A 19,342-nucleotide genomic window follows, 5' to 3' on the forward strand; every position below is an offset into this window, starting at 1 on the left:
GGAGAGGGACAGCGACAGGAGAGGGGACAGAGAGGGGACGGGAGAGGGGGACAGGGACGGGAGAGGGGACAGGAGAGGGACAGCGACAGGAGAGGAGGACAGGGACCGGAGAGGGGACGGGGACAGGGAGCGGCCCCGGGTCTGGGGACAGCGGCAGGGGACAGGGGATGGGAACAGGGAATGCAAGGGGACAGAGCCCGGGGCGGCTCCCGGAGCATTCCCGGCGCAGCCGCATCCCAAATCCCCATCCCAAATCCCCATCCCACATTCCCGAATCCCCTCCCCGCCACCCCGAGGGGATTTTTTGGGATCGTTCCCGGCCCCTCCTGCATCCATCACTCCCCATCCCAAATCCCGAATCCCACATCCCAAATCCACATCCATCACCCCGAATCCCAAATCCCGAATCCCACATCCCGAATCCACATCCATCACCCCAAACCCCAAATTCCCACCCCGAGTCCCAAATCCCACATCCCAAATCCACATCCATCACCCCAAACCCCACATTCCCATCCCGAATCCCCTCCCCGCCGCCCCGAGGGGATTTTTTTGGGATCGTTCCCGGCGCGGCCGCAGCTGAGGCCGCGGGCTCCGGGCGCGATTCCAGCCGGGAATGAGGCGGGAGCGAGCGGAGCCTCCCCCGCCTGCCAGCGCTTCCCGCCGGGAATTCCGCTGCTCCTGGAACGGGATCGGGGCTCCAGGCTGACCCCAAAAACGGGACCGGGATCGGGGCTGCGGGTCCAGGGCCCGACCCAGAGCCGGGATCCCTTTCCTGGGAAATTCCCTCCGGGATGGTCCCGGCTCAGTTCTCCTCCTTTTCCCTGCCGGGATTCCCACCTGGAATTGCCGGGATTGGGGGATTCCAGCCAGGGATCTGCTCGGATCCCAAAGATCCCAAAGATCCCAAGGGCTCGGGAAGGCTCTGCCGGGATTTTGTTCACTCCCAGTCCCAGGATTTTGTTAATTCCTAGTCTCGGCTCCAGGCCACGATCCCGAATTCCAGGCTCAATATCCCAAATTCCAGGCTCATGATCCCGAATTCCCGGCCCATTATCCCAAATTCCCAGTTCAATATCCCGAATTCCCTACCCATTATCCCAAATTCCCGGCTCAATATCCCAAATTCCAGGTCCATTATCCCAAATTCTCAGTTCAACATCCCGAATTCCTGGCTCGTTATCCCAAATTCTCAGTTCAATATCCCAAATTCCAAGTCCATTACCCCAAATTCTCAGTTCAATATCCCGAATTCCCGGCCCATTATCCCAAATTCCAGGTCCATTATCCCGAATTTTGGCTCCATCTGGTCCCTTCCCAGCCTTTGTGTCCTTCCCATCTGTTATTCCAAAGCTTTTCCCGACCTGCTCCTCCTTTTCCATGAATTATTTGGGATCTAAATCCCATCCCTTTTATCCACCCAACCCCAAATCCCAAATTTCCCCCAATCCCAAATTCCCTCGATTCCCAGCATTTTCCCCCTCTTTTTTTTTTCTTTTTGCGGCTCCAATGAGGGAAAAAACCTGGAAATGAAAAATTTCCTTGGGAATTCCATGGATTTATTTATAATATTTACAAATCCCAGGGAAAAAAAGGAACTTTTTCCACTGGGACATTCTCAGACCCCCTGGAATTCCTCACAATTCCCAAAAAACCCTACCCCCTTTATCCTTCCTTTATCCGGATTTTGGGAAAAGCTCCACCCCGGGAAACAGGATGGATCCAGCTGGGAAGTCTTGGAAAATTTTGGGAATTTGCCACTCAGGGCACCAGGAATTCTGGGAATTTTTCACTCAGGGCTTAGAATCCTAATGAGAATTCTGGGAATTTTTCACTCAGGGCGTCGAATCCAAATGGGAAATTTTCACTCAGTGCACTGGATCCGAATGGGAATTTTGGGAATTTCCCACCCAGGACAGCGGATCCCACCCAGAATTCCGGGAATTCTCCCCCAGGGTATCAAATCCCAATGGGAATTTTGGGAATTTCCCATCCGGGGCACCGATCCCACCTGGAATTCTACCCCCAGGGCACCGATCCCACCCGGAATTCCGGCTTTCCTGGGAACACCTCTGGCATCTGCAGCGCCGGGAGCTCCGGGGGGGATTCCCGAGGCTTTTCCAGGCGTTTTTCCCGGGATTTTCAGTAGCCGGAGGGGCCGGGCGGGGCCGGGAGGCCGAAGAGCAGCGAGGCCTTGGAGCTGATGAGGAAGGTGCAGAGCAGGGACAGGAGCAGCACCAGCACGCCCAGGGCCAGCGTCAGCAGCTGGAATTCAACGGGAATTTGGGAATTTGGGACGCTGGAATCTTGGGAATTGGGGATTTGGGATCACTGCAGGGATCCCTGGGATGTGGATTTGGGATCTCCAGGGTCCCTGGGATGAAGGTGCAGAGCAGGGACAGGAGCAGCACCAGCAGATGGAATTCAATGGGAATTCAGGACACTGGGATCTTGGGAATTGGGGATTCGGGGATTTGGGATCACTCCAGGGATCCCTGGGATGTGGATTTGGGATCTCCAGGGTCCCTGGGATGTGGATTTGGGATCTCCAGGATCCCGGGGATGAAGGGGCAGAGCAGGGACAGGAGCAGCACCAGCACGCCCAGGGCCAGCGTCAGCAGCTGGAATTCAACGGGAATTTGGGAATTTGGGACGCTGGAATCTTGGGAATTGGGGATTTGGGATCACTCCAGGGATCCCTGGGATGTGGATTTGGGATCTCCAGGGCCCCTGGGATGTGGATTTGGGATCTCCAGGGTCCAGGGGATGAAGGTGCAGAGCAGGGACAGGAGCAGCACCAGCAGATGGAATTCAATGGGAATTCGGGAATTCGGGATGCTGGGATCTTGGGAATTGGGGATTCGGGGATTTGGGATCACTCCAGGGATCCCGGGGATGTGGATTTGGGATCTCCAGGATCCCGGGGATGAAGGTGCAGAGCAGGGACAGGAGCAGCACCAGCACGCCCAGGGCCAGCGTCAGCAGCTGGAAAACCGGGAATTCGGGAATTCAGGACACTGGGATCTTGGGAATTGGGGATTTGGGATCACTCCAGGGATCCCTGGGATGTGGATTTGGGATCTCCAGGGTCCAGGGGATGAAGGGGCAGAGCAGGGACAGGAGCAGCACCAGCACACCCAGGGCCAGCGTCAGCAGCTGGAAAACCGGGAATTCGGGATGCTGGGATCTTGGGAATTGGGGATTTGGGGATTTGGGATCACTCCAGGGATCCCTGGGATGTGGATTTGGGATCTCCAGGGTCCCTGGGATGTGGATTTGGGATCTCCAGGGTCCCTGGGATGAAGGGGCAGAGCAGGGAGAGGAGCAGCACCAGGAGCTGGGAAAAATGGGGATTTGGGATAGTGGGATTGGGAATTTGGGATTGGGATATTGGGGATTGGGACATTGGAAATTGGGACACTGGAAATTTGGGATATTGGGGATCTGGGATATTGGGATACTGGGGATTGGGGATATTGGGGATTTGGATATTGGGATTATTGGGAATTTGGGACATTGGGGATTTCGGATATTGGGGATTGGGATCAACCCAGGGTCCCTCCTTGTCCCACCCCTTGTGTCCTCCCTGTCCCCACATCCCTGTCACTGTCCCTGTGTCCCTTCCCTGTGTCCCTGTCCCACCCCAGTCACTGTCCCTGTGTCCCTCCGTGTCCCTGTGTCCCCTGTCCCCACACCCCTGTCCCATCCCTGTCCCCATGTCCCTGTGTCCCTGTCCCCATGTCCCCACATCCCTGTCCCCGTGTCCCCTCCCCGTGTCCCCATCCCTGTCCCCATGTCCCTGTCCCCCTGTCCCCACACCCCTGTCCCATCCCTGTCCCTGTGTCTCCATCCCTGTCCCATCCCCGTGTCCCCATCCCTGTCCGTGTCACCTCCAGCTCCCTGCTGGCCACCAGGAAGATGCGCGCCCGGATGTCCTTCCAGCGGCTCTCGGTCCAGGTGGAGAATTCCCGGGAATCCCAGCGGCGCAGCTCGAAGGCCGGGGACAGCGCGGGGGACAGCCGGACGGCGGAGCGCACACAGCCGGGAATCCGGGACGAGGAATTCCCGTCCAGGGGGCCCTGCACCCACCAGTACTCGTACAGCTGGGGGCACAGGGAAAAACGGGGATTACACCGGGAATAACGGGAATGACACAGGGAAAAACGGGGATTACACCGGGAATAACGGGAATGAGAGCTGGGGACACAGGGACACGGGAATTACACCGGGAAAAACGGGAATGACACAGGGAAAAACGGGGATTACACCGGGAATAACGGGAATTACACCGGGAAACACGGGAATTACACAGGGAAAAACGGGGATTACACCGGGAATAACGGGAATGACACAGGAAAAACGGGAATGAGAGCTGGGGTAACGGGAATTACACAGGGAAAAACGGGGATTACACCGGGAAACACGGGAATGACACAGGGCAAAACGGGGATTACACCGGGAAACACGGGAATGACACAGGGCAAAACGGGGATTACACCGGGAAACACGGGAATGACACAGGGCAAAACGGGGATTACACCGGGAAACACGGGAATGACACAGGGCAAAACGGGGATTACACCGGGAAACACGGGAATGACACAGGGCAAAACGGGGATTACACCGGGAAACACGGGAATGACACAGGGCAAAACGGGGATTACACCGGGAAACACGGGAATGACACAGGGCAAAACGGGGATTACACCGGGAAACACGGGAATGAGAGCTGGGGTAACGGGAATGACAGCTGGGGGCACAGGGACACGGGAATTACACAGGGAGGGAAAAACGGGAATTACACAGGGAAAAACGGGAATGAGAGCTGGGATAACGGGAATTACAGCTAGGAAAAAAGGGAATTACACATGGGAAAACCCAAATCCCATCCTGTTATCCCAAGGATCACCTCGGGCTGTGTCCCCGGGGTTTTCCTGGGATCCTGGTCCCTATCCCAATTCCCATTCCCGAATCCTGGCTCACCTCAGGCTGTGTCCCAGGGGTTTTCCCGGGATCCTGGCCCCAATCCCCATCCCCATTCCCGTTATCCCAGGTTCACCTCGGGCTGTGCCCCCGGGGTTTTCCCAGGATCCTGGCCCCAATCCCCATTCCCAAATCCAGGCTCACCTCAGGCTGTGGCCCCGGGGTTTTCCCGGGATCCTGGCCCCCATTCCCATCCCCATTCCCGAATCCAGGCTCCCCTCGGGCTGCGTGCCCAGGGTTTTCCCAGGATCCTGGCCCCCATTCCCATCCCCATTCCCGAATCCAGGCTCCCCTCGGGCTGCGTGCCCAGGGTTTTCCCAGGATCCTGGCCCCCATTCCCATCCCCATTCCCGAATCCAGGCTCCCCTCGGGCTGCGTGCCCAGGGTTTTCCCAGGATCCTGGCCCCCATTCCCATCCCCATTCCCGAATCCAGGCTCCCCTCGGGCTGCGTGCCCAGGGTTTTCCCAGGATCCTGGCCCCCATTCCCATCCCCATTCCCGAATCCAGGCTCACCTCGGGCTGCGTGCCCAGGGTTTTCCCAGGATCCTGGCCCCCATTCCCATCCCCATTCCCAAATCCAGGCTCACCTCGGGCTGTGTCCCCGGGGTTTTCCCGGGATCCTGGCCCCCATCCCCATCCCCATTCCCGTTATCCCAGGCTCACCTCGGGCTGTGTCCCCGGGGTTTTCCCGGGATCCTGGCACTGCTCCCGGCTCAGGTTGACGCTGGCCCCGGTCAGGTTGCCCAGCACCGCCTGCAGCAGCTGCGTGGTGTTGGTGGGGCTGGACACGGCCACGTAGTGCTGGGGAAAAGGGCCTGGAAAAACGGGAAAAGCGGGAAAAGCAGGATTGGGAACGGGAACTGCGGCTCTGGGGAACGGGAATTACAGCTCTGGGGAACAGGAAAAGCGGGAAAAGCGGGATTGGGAACGGGAACTGCGGCTCTGGGGACCGGGAAAAACGGGATTGGGAACGGGAATTGTGGCTCTGGAGAATGGGAAAATGGGAAAAACGGGATTGGGAACGGGAACTGCTGCTCTGGGGAACAGGAATTACAGCTCTGGGGAACAGGAAAAATGGGAAAAGTGGGATTGGGAACGGGAATTGCGGCTCTGGGGAACGGGAATTACAGCTGGGGAATGGGAAAAATGGGATTGGGAACAGGAATTCTGCCTCTAGGGAATGGGAATTACAGCTCTGGGCAATGGGAAAATGGGAAAAACGGGATTGGGAACGGGAATTGCAGCTCTGGGCAATGGGAATTACAGCTGGGGAATGGGAAAAATGGGATTGGGAACGGGAATTCTGCCTCTAGGGAATGGGAATTACAGCTCTGGGGAATGGGAAAATGGGAAAAACGGGATTGGGGATGGGAATTGCAGCTCTGGGCAATGGGAATTACAGCTGGGGAACGGGAAAATGGGAAAAACGGGATTGGGAACGGATATTCCGGCTCTGGGGAATGAGAAGAATGGGATTGGGAATGGGAAGAATGGGAATGCCAGCTGAGGAATGGGAATTCCAGCTGGGGAATGGGAATTCCAGCTGGGAATGGGAAAAACGGGATTGCAAATGGGAATTACAGCCCTGGGGAATGGGAAAAATGAGATTGGGAAGAAGAATTCCAGCTGAGGAATGGGAAAAATGGGACTGGGAATGAGAATTCCAGCTCTGAGGCATGGGAATTCCAGCTGGGGAATAGGGAAAACAGGATTGGGGATGGGGAATCACAGCTGGAAAAACAGGGATTAGAGAGGGGAAAACGGGGATCGGAGAGGGGAAAAATGGGAATCGCAGCCAGGAAAGATGGGAATTCCAGCCGGGGAAAATGGGGATCCCAGCTCACGGGAATTCCAGCCGGGAATCGCGGCCGGAAAAGCGGGAATGGGGCTCTCTCCTCACCCAGGATTCCCTTCTGGTCGGGCTTGATCAGGGACTGGAACCAGGAGTTGTTGGAGTTGAGCAGGAATCCGTAGAGCAGCCGCGTGACCTGCGGGAAAGCCGGAATTCCCTCAGGGAAAGGGCCCGGCACGGGAGGGGCTCCCAGGAAAATCGGGAATCCCGGGAAAATCGGGGATTCCTGGAAAATCGGGGATCCCGGGAAAATCGGGGATTCATGGAAAATCTGGGCTCCCAGGAAAATCGGGGATCCCGGGAAAATCGGGGATTCCTGGAAAATCGGGGATCCCGGGAAAATTTGGGATCTCAGGAAAATCGGGGATTCCAGGAAAATCGGGGATTCCTGGAAAATCTGGGATCCCAGGAAAATTTGGGATCTCAGGAAAATCAGGGATTCCTGGAAAATCGAGGATTCTGATTCCAGGGATTCCAGGAAAATCGGGGATCCCAGGAAAATTTGGGATCTCAGGAAAATCGGGGATTCCTGGAAAATTTGGGATCCCGGGAAAATCGGGGATTCCAGGAAAATCGGGGATTCCTGGAAAATCGGGGATCCCGGGAAAATTTGGGATCTCAGGAAAATCGGGGATTCCAGGAAAATCGGGGATTCCTGGAAAATCTGGGATCCCAGGAAAATTTGGGATCTCAGGAAAATCAGGGATTCCTGGAAAATCGAGGATTCTGATTCCAGGGATTCCAGGTAAATGGGGATTCCAATTCCAGGGATTTCAATTTTAGGAATCCCAGTAAAATTGTGGATTGTAATTCCAGGGATTCCAGGAAAATCAGGGATTGTCATTCCAGGGATTCCAGGTAAATGGGGGATTCCAGTCCCAGGGGTTCCAATCCCACGGATCCCACAAAACCCAGGGATTCTAATTCCAGGGATTTTTGGGGATTCGGATTCCAGGGATTTCAGTAAAGAACGGGGATTCCAGTTCCAGGAAAAATGGGGATTTCAATCCCAGATACTCCAAGAAAGTTGGGGATTTCAATCCCAGAGACTCCAGGAAAATTGGGCATTCCAGGGAAACTGGGGCTGCCAGTGGATTCCCACTGCAGCATTCCCAGCACTCCCAGCAGTGATTCCCAGCAGGAATTCCCAGCATGGATTCCCAGCAGTGATTCCCAGCAGGGATTCCCAGCAGGGATTCCCAGCAGGGATTCCCAGCAGGGATTCCCAGCAGGGATTCCCAGCAGGGATTCCCAGCAGGGATTCCCAGCAGGGATTCCCAGCAGGGATTCCCAGCAGTGATTCCCAGCAGGAATTCCAGCAGGGATTCCCAACATTCCCAGCATGAATTCCCTGCAGTGATTCCCAGCATGGATTCCCAACATGGATTCCCGATTCCCAACATTCCCAGCAGTGATTCCCAGCAGCGATTCCCAGCAGGAATTCCCACCGTTCTGGGGTCCGCCCGGATGCTCTCGGTGCCGGCGGTTCCCCCGGCCAGGGTGAACAGAGCCCGGGCCACCAGCGTGGCCACCTCGGCCAGGGCCTGCAGACCGGGAACAAATCCGGGAATTGTGGCAATTCCGCAGCGGGAATTCCCGGGAAAGCGGCCGGGATCAGCGGCCGGCCCGCAGCTCCCCCGTCCCGCCGCTCCCGGATCCTTCCCGCCCCCATTCCCGGCTTTTCCCTGCTCTCCCCATTCCCGAACCCCTCGGGATTTATCCCCACCCCTTTCCCAAGCTTTTCCCTCCCTCTCCCAATCCCAAACCCCTCCCAGCTCCTTCCCAACTTTTCCCACCTTCTTCCTAACTTTCCCTCCCCTCCAAACCCCATTCCTGCCTGGATCCCGAATCCCAGGAATCCCCTGGATCCCGAATCCCAGATCCCAAATCCCAGGAATCCCCTGGATCCCAAATGCAAAGAATCCTCTGGATCCCAAATCCCAGATCGCAAATCCCAAGAATCTTTCAGATCCCAAATCTGAGGAATCCCCCAAACCCCAGGAATCCCCTGGATCCCTGGAATTCCCATGATCCCAAACCCCAGGAATTCCCATCTCCCAAATCCCAGGAATCCCCTGGATCCCGAATCTCAGGAATTCCCACCTCCCAAATCCCAGGAATTCCCATGATCCCAAACCCCAGGAATCCCCTAGATCCCTGGAATTCCCATCTCCCAAACCCCAGGAATCCCCTGGATCCCAAACCCCAGGAATTCCCATCTCCCAAACCCCAGGAATCCCTGGATCCCAGGAATTACCATCTCCCGACCCCCAGGAATTCCCATGATCCCAAACCCCAGGAATCCCCTAGATCCCTGGAATTCCCATGATTCCAAATCCCAGGAATTCCCATCTCCCAAACCCCAGGAATTCCCATGATCCCAAATCTGGATCCCAGGAATTCCCATGATCCCAAACCCCAGGAATCCCCTGGATCCCTGGAATTCCCATGATCCCAAACCCCAGGAATCCCTGGATCCCAGGAATTCCCATGATCCCAAACCCCAGGAATCCCTGGATCCCAGGAATTCCCATGATCCCAAACCCCAGGAATCCCCTGGATCCCTGGAATTCCCATGATCCCAAACCCCAGGAATCCCTGGATCCCAGGAATTCCCATGATCCCAAACCCCAGGAATCCCTGGATCCCAGGAATTCCCATGATCCCAAACCCCAGGAATCCCCTGGATCCCTGGAATTCCCATGATCCCAAACCCCAGGAATCCCTGGATCCCAGGAATTCCCATGATCCCAAACCCCAGGAATCCCTGGATCCCAGGAATTCCCATGATCCCAAACCCCAGGAATCCCCTGGATCCCTGGAATTCCCATGATCCCAAACCCCAGGAATCCCTGGATCCCAGGAATTCCCATGATCCCAAACCCCAGGAATCCCTGGATCCCAGGAATTCCCATGATCCCAAACCCCAGGAATCCCCTGGATCCCTGGAATTCCCATGATCCCAAACCCCAGGAATCCCTGGATCCCAGGAATTCCCATGATCCCAAACCCCAGGAATCCCTGGATCCCAGGAATTCCCATGATCCCAAACCCCAGGAATCCCCTGGATCCCTGGAATTCCCATGATCCCAAACCCCAGGAATCCCTGGATCCCAGGAATTCCCATGATCCCAAACCCCAGGAATCCCTGGATCCCAGGAATTCCCATGATCCCAAACCCCAGGAATCCCCTGGATCCCTGGAATTCCCATGATCCCAAACCCCAGGAATCCCTGGATCCCAGGAATTCCCATGATCCCAAACCCCAGGAATCCCTGGATCCCAGGAATTCCCATGATCCCAAACCCCAGGAATCCCCTGGATCCCTGGAATTCCCATGATCCCAAACCCCAGGAATCCCTGGATCCCAGGAATTCCCATGATCCCAAACCCCAGGAATCCCTGGATCCCAGGAATTCCCATGATCCCAAACCCCAGGAATCCCCTGGATCCCTGGAATTCCCATGATCCCAAACCCCAGGAATCCCTGGATCCCAGGAATTCCCATGATCCCGAACCGCAGGAATCCCCATGATCCCAAACCCCAGGAATCCCCTGGATCCCTGGAATTCCCATCTTCCAAACCCCAGGAATCCCCTGGATCCCAAACCCCAGGAATTCCCAACCCCCAAATCCCAGGAACCCCTGGATCCCAAGAACCCCCTGGATCCCGAACCCCAGGAATTCCCCTCTCCCGAATCCCAGGAATTCCCACGATCCCAAACCCCAGGAATCCCTGGATCCCAGGAATTCCCATGATCCCAAACCCCAGGAATCCCCTGGATCCCTGGAATTCCCATCTTCCAAACCCCAGGAATCCCCTGGATCCCAAACCCCAGGAATTCCCAACCCCCAAATCCCAGGAATCCCTGGATCCCAAGAATCCCCTGGATCCCGAACCCCAGGAATTCCCCTCTCCCGAATCCCAGGAATCCCCATGATCCCAAACCCCAGGAATCCCCCGGATCCCGTATCCCAGGAATTCCCCTCTCCCGAGCCCCCGGAATTCCCGGGAATGGTTGGGACCTGGGCGGTGCCGGTGACGAATTCCAGCTGCTGCTCGGGGCTCAGCCCCTCGGGATAACGCATCCCGATGCTCTCGGCCGTGTCGTAGATGCTCTGGAAGTACCTGGGAACAAAACCCGGGAAAAATCCGGGATGGGGCCGGGATTCCCGGGAAAACCCCCCGGAGGAGGAGCCGGGAATTCCCCATTCCCGGGAATTGAACGAGGAGGGCTCGGAATTCCGAAGCTTCTCCTGAGGGATTTTCTGGGATTAACCAGGAGGGCTGGGAATTTGCTCTTCCCAAGCTTTTCCTGCTGGGAATTCCAGGGATTTTCCAGGCTGCGGTTGGAATTTCGGAGCCCATTCCATGAGCTGGGAGGGGGAAAATTCCCAAAGGATCCAAGGAAAAGGAGGGAATTCCAAAGGGTTTTAGCAATGAACGATTCATCACCCATCAATGGCCGATCCCGGACAGAATTCCAAGGGAATTCCAGATTCCCAGGAAAGCCAGGATGATCCCAAGGGATCCCAGAGCTGGGATTTGGGCTTTTCGTGATTCCCAAATTCCCGCCGCGGATCCGAGAATCCCTTTGGAAAAGCCGGACCGGGGTCACGGGGGGTGATCCCAAAAAACCCCCTGGAACTGGGGAAGAGGAAACGGCCGGGAAATAATTCCATAAAAAATTCCGGGAGCGGCCTCCGGAAGCGCAGCTGCGGCTCCGGCGCCTCCGGCTCCTCCCGGGCTCCGGGCCAGGGAGCTTCTCCCAAAAAAAGCCCGGAATTTTCTCTCGCCTGTCCGAGCAATTCCCTCCCGCTCTTCCGAGCATTCCCAGAATTCCCGCTGGGGGGGGAGGGGGGGTTCCCGCGGGAAGGGCTGAAAATCCCGGATTTTCGGGATGGGAAGGTGGGATCCTGCTGGAATGCCCGGAATTCCTGGATTTTACCTGTACCTGTATCTCTTCTGGAATGCCCAGAATTCCCAGATTCCCTGGATTTTACCTGTTCCAGAATTCCCAGAATTCCAGGACTTGTACCTTTACTGGAATTCCCAGAATTCCCAGATTTTACCCGTTCCAGAACTCCCGGCTTGTACCTGTCTCAGAATTCCCAGAATTTCTGGATTTTGTACCTGTCTCAGAATTCCTGGAATTCCCAGGTTTTATACCTGTTCTGGAATTGCCAGAATTCCCAGATTTTACCTGTTCCAGAATTCCCAGAATTCCAGGACTTGTACCTTTACTGGAATTCCCAGAATTCCCAGATTTGTTACCTGTTCCAGAATTCCCAGAATTCCAGGACTTGTACCTTTACTGGAATTCCCAGAATTCCCAGATTTGTTACCTGTTCCAGAATTCCCAGAATTCCAGGACTTGTACCTTTACTGGAATTCCCAGAATTCCCAGATTTGTTACCTGTTCCAGAATTCCCAGAATTCCAGGACTTGTACCTTTACTGGAATTCCCAGAATTCCCAGATTTGTTACCTGTTCCAGAATTCCCAGAATTCCAGGACTTGTACCTTTACTGGAATTCCCAGAATTCCCAGATTTGTTACCTGTTCCAGAATTCCCAGAATTCCAGGACTTGTACCTTTACTGGAATTCCCAGAATTCCCAGATTTTTTACCCGTTCCAGAACTCCCGGTTTCTACCTGTCTCAGAATTCCCAGATTTTGCACCCGTTCCGGAATTCCCAGAATTCCTGGGTCGTTCCTGCCCCACAATTCCCAGCATTCCCGGGTTTTACCCGTCCCAGAACTCCCAGAATTCCCGGATTCCACCCGGAATTCCCAGCTTTACCTGTTGTGGAAGGCGGCCCGGTGGTCGCTCAGCACCACCCCCGGGATGCTCCGGGATCTCAGGAACCTCTGGAATGACGAGGGGGGGAGGGGCTGGGACACCCCCGGCTCCTGCAGGGAAACGTTGGAGCCGGAGCCGCTGCTCCGGAGCACGGCCAGGAGATTCTGCACCTGGAAAAGCAGGAATTCCGGGAATGCCGGGAAGCCCGAGGGGTTCTGGGACGGGCAGCTGAAATCCTGCTGGGAATCCTGGAGTTCTGGTTGGAATGTCCAAGGAAAAGGGAATCTGGGATCAGCACAGGGGGATTTTTGGGATGGAATTCCCACTGGGAATCTGAAGCAGATGGAATTCCCATCAGGAATTTGAAACAGATGGAATTCCCACTGGGAATTGAAGTGGATGGAATTCCCCATCAGGAATTTGAAACAGATGGAATTCCCACTGGGAATATGAAGTGGATGGAATTCCCTCTGGGAATCTGAACTGGATGGAATTCCCCATCAGGAATTTGTACTGGATGGAATTCCCACTGGGAATCAGAAGTGGATGGAATTCCCTCCGGAAATCTGAAATCCCATGGGGGATCCCAGATTTCACTGGGAATATCCCAGGAATTGTGCTCGGGTTTGGGGTTTTTTGGGAAAGGCTCCGAGGCCGGGACGGCTCCCAGCGAGGCTGGCAGGGAATTCCCAGGGATTCCCAGGGATGGGGAACATTCCCGGGGTTCCGGGCTCACCTGGGATTCCACGGATTCGTTCCGGCGGGAGACGGGATCCGTGTGCATCCAGAGCACGGAGCTGTTCCTCAGGGACACCTGGAAAACAGCCCGGGGGGGAAATCCGGGAAAAATCAGAGCTGGGATGGGAATTCCGGGGAAAAAACAGCCCCAGGGTGGGAATTCCCAGGGAAAAATCAGGGCTGGGATGGGAATTCCGGGTTAAAAACAGCCCCAGGGGGGGAATTCCAGGGAAAAATCAGGGCTGGGATGGGAATTCCGGGGAAAACTGAGTAGCAGGGTGGGAATTCTGGGGCCCTTGATGGGAATTCCAGGGAAAATCCAAGCTGGGATGGGAATTCTGGGGAAAACTCAGCCCCTGGATGGGAATTCCGGGGCCCTGGACAGGAATTGCAGGGAAAATCAGGGCTGGGATGGGAAACTCAGAGAGAATTCAGAGCTGGGATGGGAAAGGCAGGGAAAAATCAGGGAATGCCAGGGGAAACTCAGGGAATTCCCAGGGGAAACTCAGGGAATTCCCAGGGGAAACTCAGCCCCAGGGTGGGAATTGCAGGGAAAATCCAGAGCTGGGATGGGAAATCCAGGGAAAAATCAGGGAATGCCAGGAGAAACTCAGGGAATTCCCAGGGGAAACTCAGCCCCAGGGTGGGAATTGCAGGGAAAATCCAGAGCTGGGATGGGAAATCCAGGGAAAAATCAGGGAATGCCAGGGGAAACTCAGGGAATTCCCAGGGGAAACTCAGCCCCAGGGTGGGAATTGCAGGGAAAATCCAGAGCTGGGATGGGAAATCCAGGGAAAAATCAGGGAATGCCAGGGGCAACTCAGCCCCAAGGTGGGAATTCCAGGGAAAATTCAGAGCTGGGATGGGAAAGGCAGGGAAAAATCAGGGAATGCCGGGAGAAACTCAGGGAATTCCCAGGGGAAACTCAGGGAATTCCCAGGGGCAACTCAGCCCCAGGGTGGGAATAGCAGGGAAAATCCAGAGCTGGGATGGGAAAGGCAGGGAAAAATCAGGGAATTTTTGCCAGGGAAGCTGAGGGAATTCCCAGCCAAGGATCCTGGGAATGCTCCCCGGGACGCCGCCGGACCTGGCCCAGCTCCAGGAAGGCCGCGATGTTCTCCAGGCGCAGCGGGAACTTCTCCTGCTCCATGTCAAACACCAGGCGGGAGCTGCCGATGTAATCAAAGGTCTCCTGGAAAAGGGGAAAAGGCCGGAATGCCGGCGTGGGCAGAGGGAAGGGAGAAGGGGAAAGGGAAATGGGAATGGGAAAGGGAAATGGGAATGGGAATGGGGAAATGGGAATGGGAAATGGGAATGGGAAAGGGGAAAGGGGAAATGGGAATGGGAAAAGGGGAAAAGGGAAATGGGAATGGGAAAGGGGAAAGGGGAAAGGGGAAATGGGAATGGGAAAGGGGAAATGGGAATGGGGAAATGGGAAATGGGAATGGGGAAATGGGAATGGGAAAAGGGAAATGGGAATGGGAAAGGGGAAATGGGAATGGGGAAAGGGGAAGGGGAAAGGGGAAAAGGGAAAAGGCGGAAAGAGAGAAAGCGAAAAGGGGAAAGGGAATGGGGAAATGGAAAAGGGGAAAAGGGGAAAAGAGAAAAGGGGAAAGGGAAAAAGGGGAAAAGGAGAAAGGGAGGGAAATGCAAGAGGGGAAAAGGGGAAAAGAGAAAAGGGGGAAAGGGAAAAGGGGAAAAGAGAAAAGGGGGAAAGGGAAAGGGGAAAACAAAGGAAAAGAAGAAAGAGAAAAGTGAAAGGGAAAATGGAAAAAGGGAAAGGGAAAAGGGGAAAGGGGAAAGCAAAGAAATGCCAAGGAGCGAAAGGGAAAGAAATGGAAAAGAAGGAAAGAGAACGGAGAAAAGGAAAAAAATCACAGACACAGAGCCAATCCCACCCAAAACCCCGGGAAAAAAACATTCCCAAGGGCTGGGGTTGATCCCGAGGATCCGGGGATGGATCCCAAGGATTTGGGGCTGGATCCCAGGGGATTTGGGGCTGGATCTCAGGGGATTTGGGGCTGGATCTCAGGGGATTTGGGGCTGGATCTCAGGGGATTTGGGGCTGGATCTCAGGGGATTTGGGGCTGGATCTCAGGGGATTTGGGGCTGGATCTCAGGGGATTTGGGGCTGGATCTCAGGGGATTTGGGGCTGGATCTCAGGGGATTTGGGGCTGGATCTCAGGGGATTTGGGGCTGGATCTCAGGGGATTTGGGGCTGGATCTCAGGGGATTTGGGGCTGGATCTCAGGGGATTTGGGGCTGGATCTCAGGGGATTTGGGGCTGGATCTCAGGGGATTTGGGGCTGGATCTCAGGGGATTTGGGGCTGGATCTCAGGGGATTTGGGGCTGGATCTCAGGGGATTTGGGGCTGGATCTCAGGGGATTTGGGGCTGGATCTCAGGGGATTTGGGGCTGGATCTCAGGGGATTTGGGGCTGGATCTCAGGGGATTTGGGGCTGGATCTCAGGGGATTTGGGGCTGGATCCCTGGGGATTTGGGGCTGCATCCCAGAGGATTTGGGGCTGGGATCCCCAGGATTTGGGGCTGGGATCCCAGGGGATTTGGGGCTGGATCCCAGGGAATTCCTGCTCTCACCCCCTGGAAGAAGACGAAGAGGACGTTCTGGGGCAGCTGCTGGGAGCCCGGGGCCGCCTGCAGCGCCTGCGCCGCCGCCAGCAGCGCCACGAAGGAACCGACGGCGGCCTCGGCACCCGGGGAATGGGGCAGGGAAAAGGAGTGGCTGGCCAACTGGAAAATGGGAAAATGGGAATGGGACAGAGAAAAGGAGTGGCTGGCCAACTGGAAAACGGGAAAACGGGAATGGGGCAGGGAAATGAGTGGCTGTCCAGCTGGAAAACGGGAAAATGGGAATGGGGCAGGGAAAAGGAGTGGCTGGCCAACTGGAAAATGGGAAAATGGGAATGGGACAGAGAAAAGGAGTGGCTGGCCAACTGGAAAACGGGAAAACGGGAATGGGGCAGGGAAATGAGTGGCTGTCCAGCTGGAAAACGGGAAAATGGGAATGGGGCAGGGGAAAGGAGGGGCTGGCCAACTGGAAAACGGAAAAATGGGAATGTGCCAGAAAAACAAGTGGCTGGCCACCTCGAAAACGGAAAAATGGGAATGTGCCAGAAAAACAAGTGGCTGGCCACCTCGAAAACGGAAAAATGGGAATGTGCCAGAAAAACAAGTGGCTGTCCACCTGGAAAATGGAAAAATGGGAATGGGACAGGGAAAAGGAGTGGCTGGCCAACTGGAAAAATGGGAATGTTCCAGAAAAACAAGTGGCTGTCCACCTGGAAAACGGAAAAATGGGAATGTTCTGGGAAAACGAGTGGTTAGCCAACTGGAAAACGGAAAAATGGGAACGGGGCAGGGAAATGAGTGGCTGGCCAGCTGGAAACGATTTCCCCATGGTTTTCCCCAGGATTTTTCCTGGATTTCTCCACGATTTTCCCAGGATTTCTCCAGGGATTTCCCCACGATTTCCCCCAGGATTTTTCCCAGATTTCTCCAGGGATTTCCCCATGATTTCCCCCAGATTTCTCCAGGGATTTTTCCCACTATTTCCCCACTATTTTCCCCAGGATTTTTCCTGGATTTCTCCAGGGATTTTGGCTGGCCAACTGGAAAAATGGGAATGTTCCAGAAAAACAAGTGGCTGTCCACCTGGAAAACGGAAAAATGGGAATGTTCTGGGAAAACGAGTGGCTGGCCAACTGGAAAATGGAAAAAATGGGAATGGGGCAGGGAAAAGGAGTGGCTGGCCAACTGGAAAAATGGGAATGTTCCAGAAAAACAAGTGGCTGTCCACCTGGAAAACGGAAAAATGGGAATGTTCTGGGAAAACGAGTGGCTGGCCAACTGGAAAATGGAAAAAATGGGAATGGGGCAGGGAAAAGGAGTGGCTGGCCAACTGGAAAAATGGGAATGTTCCAGAAAAACAAGTGGCTGTCCACCTGGAAAACGGAAAAATGGGAATGTTCTGGGAAAACGAGTGGCTGGCCAACTGGAAAATGGAAAAAATGGGAATGGGGCAGGGAAAAGGAGTGGCTGGCCAACTGGAAACGATTTCCCCATAGTTTTCCCCAGGATTTTTCCTGGATTTCTCCACGGTTTTCCCAGGATTTATCCAGGGATTTTCCCATGATTTTCCCCAGGATTTTTCTGGGATTTCTCCAGGGATTTTCCCCAGATTTTCCCCAGGATTTTTCCCAGATTTCTCCAGGGATTTTTCCCACAATTTCCCCAGGATTTTTCCTGGATTTCTCCACGATTTTCCCAGGATTTCTAGAGGGATTTCCCCACGATTTTCCCCAGGATTTTTCCTGGATTTCTCCAGGGATTTCCCCATGATTTTCCCCAGGATTTTTCCGGGATTTCTCCAGGGATTTTCCCCGGATTTCTCCAGGGATTTTCCCCAGGATTTTTCCTGGATTTCCCCAGGATTTTCCCCCAGGATTCCCCCCGGGCACGCACCCGCGTGGCCGCCAGGACGAGGCGCTGGCCGGGCTGCAGCCGCCCCGAGGCGTTGATGGGCTGCAGGGAGCTCCAGACGTTGTAATCCAGCAGGGGGTCACACACGATCTCTGGGAAGGGGAAAACATTCCAGGGGTTGGGAAAACTCCAGGGAAAAACCAGGAGATCCTGATAAAATGGGATTTTTGTGGGAATTTTCAGGGAAAAAAAGGGATTGGTGGGATGCAGGGAGCCCCAGAGGTTGGAATCCAGCAGGGGGTCACACACGATCTCTGGGGAGGGAAAACATTCCAGGGGTTGGGATAACTCCAGGGAAAAACCAGGAGATCCTGACAAAATGGGATTTTTGTGGGAGTTTTTATGGCAAAAAAGGGATTGGTGGGATTCAGAGCCCCAGAGGTTGGAATCCAGCAGGGGGTCACACACGATCTCTGGGAAGGGGAAATATTCCAAGGGTTGGGAAAACTCTGGGGAAAAACCAGGAGATCCTGATAAAATGGGATTTTTGGGGGAATTTTTATGGAAAAAAAAGGGATTGGTGGGATTCAGAGCTCCAGAGGTTGGAATTGCCAGGATTCCTCCAGGCTTCTCCCAGGGTTTCCCTGTGGTTTTCTCACGATTTTCCCAAGGTTTTCCCAGGAACTCCCTGTGATTTTCCCAGGGTTTTCCTGTGATTGTCCCAGCATTTTTGGCAGGATTCTCTCAGGATTTCCCCCTGATTTTACAGCGTTTGCTCAGGGTTTCCCCAGGATCCTCCCAGGTTTCCCCAGGATCCTCCCAGGTTTCCCCAGGATCCTCCCAGGTTTCCCCAGGATCCTCCCAGGTTTCCCCAGGATCCTCCCAGGTTTCCCCAGGATCCTCCCAGGTTTCCCCAGGATCCTCCCAGGTTTCCCCAGGATCCTCCCAGGTTTCCCCAGGATCCTCCCAGGTTTCCCCAGGATCCTCCCAGGTTTCCCCAGGATCCTCCCAGGTTTCCCCAGGATCCTCCCAGGTTTCCCCAGGATCCTCCCAGGTTTCCCCAGGATCCTCCCAGGTTTCCCCAGGATCCTCCCAGGTTTCCCCAGGATGTTCCCAGGGTTTCCCCAGGATTCTCCCAGGATTTCCCCAGGACTCTCCCAGGATTTCCTCAGCGTTTTCCTGTGATTTCCCCAGTGTTCTCCCAGGATTTTCCCAGTATGGCCCCAGGGCTCTTCTGTGATTTCCCCAGGATTCCCCCAGGATTTCCCCAGAATTTTCCCAGGATTTCCCCAGGATGTTCCCAGGATTTCCCCAGGATGTTCCCAGGATTTCCCCAGGACTCTCCCAGGATTTCCTCAGCGTTCTCCTGTGATTCCCCCAGGATTTTCCCAGGATTTTCCCAGGAATTCCCCAGGATGTCCCTGAGATTTTCCTGGGATTCTCCCAGGATTTCCTCGTGGTTTCCCCAGGATTTGGGCTGCTGACCTGGGCTGATGCTGCAGGCGCTCTGCAGCCCCAATGCA

At 55.1% G+C, this 19,342-nt stretch overlaps 1 protein-coding gene across 1 annotated transcript in view; it reads right to left on the reverse strand.

Moving 5' to 3' along the window:
- Nucleotides 1-1,542: 1,542 nt before the first annotated feature.
- The window catches only part of NCSTN (nicastrin), a 27,368-nt gene continuing 9,568 nt past the window's right edge, over nt 1,543-19,342 (reverse strand). Inside the window, exons 7-18 of the mRNA XM_041411147.1 lie at nt 17,862-17,971; nt 17,313-17,341; nt 15,978-16,101; nt 14,465-14,569; nt 13,376-13,453; nt 12,640-12,809; nt 10,863-10,965; nt 8,285-8,380; nt 6,885-6,972; nt 5,648-5,799; nt 3,891-4,103; nt 1,543-2,265 (exon numbers count right to left, since the gene is read on the reverse strand). Of these exons, the coding sequence (XP_041267081.1) occupies nt 2,143-2,265; nt 3,891-4,103; nt 5,648-5,799; nt 6,885-6,972; nt 8,285-8,380; nt 10,863-10,965; nt 12,640-12,809; nt 13,376-13,453; nt 14,465-14,569; nt 15,978-16,101; nt 17,313-17,341; nt 17,862-17,971 (1,391 nt within the window). The 3' untranslated portion in view covers nt 1,543-2,142. The remainder of the gene's footprint in view (nt 2,266-3,890; nt 4,104-5,647; nt 5,800-6,884; nt 6,973-8,284; nt 8,381-10,862; nt 10,966-12,639; nt 12,810-13,375; nt 13,454-14,464; nt 14,570-15,977; nt 16,102-17,312; nt 17,342-17,861; nt 17,972-19,342) is intronic.

This window comes from Onychostruthus taczanowskii, unplaced genomic scaffold (genome assembly GCF_017590055.1).
Source record: "Onychostruthus taczanowskii isolate IOZ18803 unplaced genomic scaffold, ASM1759005v1 scaffold346, whole genome shotgun sequence".
NCBI classification, from domain to species: domain Eukaryota; kingdom Metazoa; phylum Chordata; class Aves; order Passeriformes; family Passeridae; genus Onychostruthus; species Onychostruthus taczanowskii.